The 6,000-nt window shown below is 31.1% G+C and overlaps 1 protein-coding gene across 1 annotated transcript in view; it reads right to left on the bottom strand.

Annotated features, from left to right (window-relative positions):
• Positions 1-1,055: 1,055 nt before the first annotated feature.
• The window catches only part of LOC114327021 (facilitated trehalose transporter Tret1-2 homolog), a 50,319-nt gene continuing 45,374 nt past the window's right edge, over positions 1,056-6,000 (bottom strand). The window contains exon 11 of the mRNA XM_028275515.2: positions 1,056-1,447. Within this exon, the coding sequence (XP_028131316.1) occupies positions 1,194-1,447 (254 nt within the window). The 3' untranslated portion in view covers positions 1,056-1,193. The remainder of the gene's footprint in view (positions 1,448-6,000) is intronic.

The following is a 6,000-nucleotide window of genomic DNA, read 5'->3' as shown; positions in this document are numbered from 1 at the left end:
ACAAGAAATACTAGAAGCCACAAACTAAAGTTGATACGTTAAAATCAATTAGCCCTGAGAATATTTTTATTGGAAAGTTTTATTAAATTTTGGTTTTGTTTCCATGAGTAGCAATTAAAATAATTAATTAAATTATTGAATTAATAAAATGCTGATAAATCTCATAACAAAGAGAAAATACAGAGCATAACAACAGTACATTTTATAATTCCGATAGAAAAACAGTCGAATAAAAATGTAAACATACCTAAAACAAATAATATACACTTTTATTGATACGTTTATGTTTATTCTTCTATTCCATTATTAAATCAATTACACATGTCACACTCAACTCATAATCGGCCATTCATCCACTTTGTATAGATCATGACATTTACCCGGCTTACATCAGAATCAATTATAGAACTCTGTCAACAATATGATCACACTAATTTTTAACTTATTTGAAACTACTTACTTGGAAAAGCTGTTCAAAAATTACAAATTATTTTAATATTAATCCAAAGCTACTCTTTTGCGGCATTTAAAATTAATTAGAAATAAAGGATATCTGCAGGTTAATCATTACAGGTCAGCCAGTAAAGTCACTACGTTATAGTTTCAAAGGAACTATAGTCGTTTCAAATAATATACGTATGTATAAGTTATAATCTTTCTCTCTTTCTCTCTCTCTCTCTCTCTCTCTCTCTCTCTCTCTCTCTCTCTCTCTATAGAGAGAGAGAGAGAGAGAGAGAATTACATCCTTACTTGTGGAGTATTGGGCGCTTATGCGTTTCTTGGTCACAAGTTATAAGACTGATGATTGGCCTGGTCAGCGCAGCTTCTTTGTACTGTGTATGTACTATATCTTTCAATTCTCTTTTATTTCTTGCTCTGTTTTTAATTTCAACCCTTCTTAAGTCCAATTTTTTCGTGTGTTTTCATTGTAGTTCTTTTCCAGCTGGTGCCTAGTATTTCTCTCTTTCTTTTCGCCTCTATTTGGTATTCTAGTGCTTGTCTCGCTATGTTATTTTGATGTAGTAAAGGGAGGATATTCAATAAAAATACAAACATGATTGTCAAAAATTTAAATTATATTAAATATATAGAAAAATATAATAATCATTCGATCCATTATTGTCATTAAAAAAATTTAAATATAAAGTTATAATCTTTATACACAAACAATATCAGCAATCATTAAACAATAATTAACTTATACCTCCAGAATTTTCCTTATTTTCGTCAGCTCTTCCTATATACATCCAGCCAGTGTTAAAATATTCTGAAATATCAGTAAGTTTCTTTCCTTTTGTTTCTGGTAAAAACAAGTAAGTGTAAATCGCTCCAATAACGCAAACTATTGAGAAAAACCATTGCAAATACGCAGCACCACCCAAAACTTCATTCAACCAATAGTAACTTTGGAGAGCTCCAAACATGAACATCGTAGCTAAACTAGAAGCTGAAAATATTATATAATAATAAATAAAACAGTTTACATATTTTAGCATCTTCTTCTTCATGTACCATGTCCTTTCAGAACGTTGGTTACCATCATAGCTATCTTAATTTTATTCACTGCCACCCTAAATAGCATGCTTGTATCAACACAATACCAATCTCGCAAGTTCTTCAACCATGAGGTTCTTCTTCGTCCTGGACTGCGTTTGCCTGTTATTTTTCCTTGCATGATATTTTGTAGCAACCTATATTTAGGACTTCTCATTACATGTCCGAAATACTCCAGCTTTCTCTGCTTGATGCTTTTCAGCATGATGATTTTCTCTGCATGATGATCTCAGCAGTCTTGCTGAGACGTTCTAGTATTGTATAGTTTCGAATCTTCTCCACCCAGGAAACTTTTAAAATTCTTCTATAGCACCACATTTCGAAAGCCTCAAGGCTATTTAGATCGATTTTATTCACAGTCCTGGACTCGACACCGTAAAGTAAGACCGAGAACACGTAGCAGCGAAGTAGGCAGATCCTAAATGCCAATTTTTAGGTCTCTGTTACATAACACCTTGGACATCCTTTTAAAAGCGGTTCTAGCCTGGTCTATCCTAGATCTAATTTCGCAGTGACTTTCTGCGTTACAATTTAATTGCTATCCAAGGTAAACGATTTTATCAACTTGCTCAGTTTGGTATTATTTACATATATAGACGGTTTTATATGCTGTTGTTTACTTATTAAGAGTATTTTGGTTTTCCGTATGTTCAGATCCAGACCTGCCTCCCTACAACTCTCAACGACACTATCAAGTAGTGTTTGCAGATCTTCTTGAGTAGAAGCTAGGAGTACTGTATCGTCCGCATATCGCAAATTATTGATGACTTCACCGTTCACAAGTATTCCTTCTTGTTTTTCAGAAAGTGCTTTTCTGAAAATTCTTTCGGAGTAAACGTTGAAAAGCAGGGGTGACAAGAGGCATCCCTGCCGTACTCCCCTTTTAATATTAAGAACCTGTGATTCCACATCATCTACTAAAACTGATGTTGTTTGATTCCAATATAAAGGCGGGATAAGATGGTCAAAAATGCCCCCGCACCGATCAGCCCCGCTACTTATTTTTTCGATAAAGGATATAAAATTATGCCCTCATGCAAATTTTTAGCTTCCCAAAGGTCCTAGATCCTCTTAAATCGAGAAAAGAAGAATTTTTAGGTTTTATTTTTTTGTGAGCGCAATTTTAACTTAAAAAATCTGAAAAAATTAGAGATGATGTATATTTTGAATACAAAACAGTCTGATTTTTTTCAGATTTTTGTCATAAAAAATGAGCCCAGGAAAAATTTTCGAAATTTTCAAAAAATTTTTAGGTTATGTAAATATAATTTGGCCAACTTTTAAATAGTATTTTTTTATGTATCTTTTGTCGTTCTTTTGAATGGCAGAGGCAGAATTTTTAATATCTGAGCGAAAAGAACGAAAAAATTGAAAAAACCGTTTTTTGCTGTCTCGAGATGCATCTCGGGACAGCCAATTTTAGGATTTAGGATCCTGACTACAACAACTTAAAACAACACTAAAAGTGAATTTTGTCATAAAATTTGGTATGTGGGCTTATAATAATATTTAGAACAGCGTTTCCAAATTTTTTTTTTTTTTTTCGATATCTCTAACGCGAAGCAAATCGAATCGCATATCGAAAATTCACTCTGTTTGTGGATTCGCAGTAGACCGCGTTTAAAATTTAAATTTCAGTTGACTATTTTAAAAATTGTTAACCATCAACCTGTATGACTGTGTCAAATTTCAAATCTGAATATATTTTGATAGCCGAAATATTAGGGGTGTCTTTATTTTAAATGCGATACACTGTATATTATCAATTTGATAATTTATTGCAACTGATATAGTCGTATTTTTTATACCTAGATTCAAAATATACATTCAAAATACTGACTAATTCACTAATTTTATCATAAAAAGTTCAAATTGATTGCATTGAAGTATTGAACCAATTAATGTGTAACAATATCTAATTCACTAATTTTATCATAAAAAGTTCAAATTGATTGCATTGAAATATTGAACCAATTAATGTGTAATAATATAATATACAGAGTGAGGTTTATGTACGGAAACCCTCAAATATATCGGAAACGGTTAACACAATTTTTATAAATTTTGGTGGATTTGGACTTTCTAATGCGGCCGATATTATAGTGATAATTACATTGTTGTCAGATCTTCCGTTTTTCTAAAAATCTAATTTTTTTTACTTCAATTGGAATACCCTTTCTACTTTTTGCTTTTTTAAGTCCTTAAGAAATATTAATTATTTTTCATGTTATATTCCCTATATCTAAAAATCATAATTTCGGAGCTATTGCTATATTTATTAAAAAAAAAATTAAACAAATTATAAAAATCAATTTTTTCGGCCCGGGTAGACATTATTTTACGTTCTTTGGACTATTGGGAACAAGAAAAGTTCTGTTGTAATGTTTCTCTAAAGTTAAACGAGTTCGAGTTATAAACAATTTAAAACTGAAAACTGTCTACACAAATTCAAGTTCAAGACTTATTTTATAAGTTACCAATAAGTAATTTAAGCTTGTTTCATTCTAAAATATTGTTTTTTAGTTGTTAATGTACCCCGATCGCCCGTCCTCTCATATGCGCTTCACTAACAATTAATAAAAGGCAATGTTTTAGAATAAAACGGGACAAAAAATTTTATAGCGAACCCCTAGAAGAGGGGCTTAGATTGAATTTGGCTACTCAGCAGTTTCAAAAATAATATTTTTTATTTGTGTTTTTGAACCTTGAAAATCGTCATTATTCGATTTTTTTCAATTAAATTATTTGGATCTCGAAAACCTTTAGAGAAAAATTACAAAAGACATTTTTTCTTCCCAATGATCCAAAGAATGTAACTACACGGGCCGAAAAAATTGATATTTATAATTTGTTTAATTTTTTTTTAAATACATGTAGCAATAACTCCGAAACTGTGGCATTTAGGTATAGAGAATATAACATGAAAAATAATCAGTATTTCCTAAGGACTTCAAAACGCAAAAAAAAATAAGAAAATTCATTAGATTTACAGAAAAACGGAAGATCTGACAACAATGTAATTATCACTATAATATCGGCTGCATTAGAAAACCCCTACCCACCAAAACCTATAAAAATTATGCAAGATGTTTCCGAGATAATTGAGGGTTTCTATACATAAAACTCACTCTGTATATTATAATTATTATAATAATATTATATTAATACGCATTAATTGGTTCAATTTTCAATGCAATCAATTTGACTTTTTATGATAAAATTAGTGAATTAGTCAGTATTTGGAATGTATATTTTTTGAATCTAGGTATAAAAAATACGTCTATATTAGTTGCAATAAATTATCAAATTGATAATATACAGTGTGTCGCATTTAAGATGAAGACACCCCTATATTTCGGCAATCAAAATATATACAGATTTGAAATTTGGCACAGTCATACAAGTTAACGATTCACAATTTTTAAAATGGTCAACTGAAATTTAAATTTTAAACGCGGTCTACTGCGAATCCACGAACAGGGTGAATTTTCGATATGCGATTCGATTTGCTTCGCGTTAGAGATATCGAAAAAATTATTTGGAAAAGCTGTTCCAAATATTATTATAAACCCACATACCAAATTTTATGACAAAATTCACACTTTTAGTGTTGTTTTAAGTTGTTGTAGTCAGGATCCTAAATCCTAAAATTGGCTGTCCCGAGATGCATCTCGAGACAGCAAAATCGGTTTTTTCAATTTTTTCGGTCTTTCCGCTCAGATATTAAAAATTCTGCCTCTTCCATTCAAAAGAACGACAAAAGATACACAAAAAAATACTATTTAAAAGTTGGCCAAATTATATTTACATAACCTAAAAATTTTTTGAAAATTTCGAAAATTTTTCCTGGGCTCATTTTTTATTACAAAAATCTGAAAAAAATCAGGCTGTTTTGTATTCAAAATATACATCATCTCGAATTTTTTCAGATTTTTTAAGTTAAAATTGCGCTCACAAAAAAATAAAACCTAAAAATTCTTCTTTTCTCGATTTAAGAGGTTCTAGGACCTTTGGGAAGCTAAAAATTTGCATGAGGGCATAATTTTATATCCTTTATCGAAAAAATAAGTAGCGGGGATGATCGGTGCGGGGGCATTTTTGACCATCTTATCCCGCTATAGCCTTTGCAATTATTCGAACATCTCTGCCGTCCAAGCCAATGTCTTTTAGAGCTTTGATCAATATAGAGTGCTTAACACGATCAAATGCCTTTTGGAAGTCAATAAAACAACAGTATATGTCTACAGATATATCTCAACATCTTTAAGCAAGTACGTTCATTCCAAACAGTGCCTCTCTCGTTCCAAACCCGTTACGGAAACCAAACTGTGTGTCATCCAGGTATTCCTCGCATTTATTGTAGATACGACCATGTATTACCTTCAGAAAAAATTTCAATAAAATATTATTTTAGCATAAGCTTGCTATTTATTTTATGTACCTATT

Source organism: Diabrotica virgifera, chromosome 1 (genome assembly GCF_917563875.1).
Source record: "Diabrotica virgifera virgifera chromosome 1, PGI_DIABVI_V3a".
Taxonomy (NCBI): Eukaryota; Metazoa; Arthropoda; class Insecta; order Coleoptera; family Chrysomelidae; genus Diabrotica; species Diabrotica virgifera.
The sequence above is the reverse complement of the archived record's forward strand: the minus strand, read 5'-3'. Positions and strand labels throughout refer to the sequence as shown.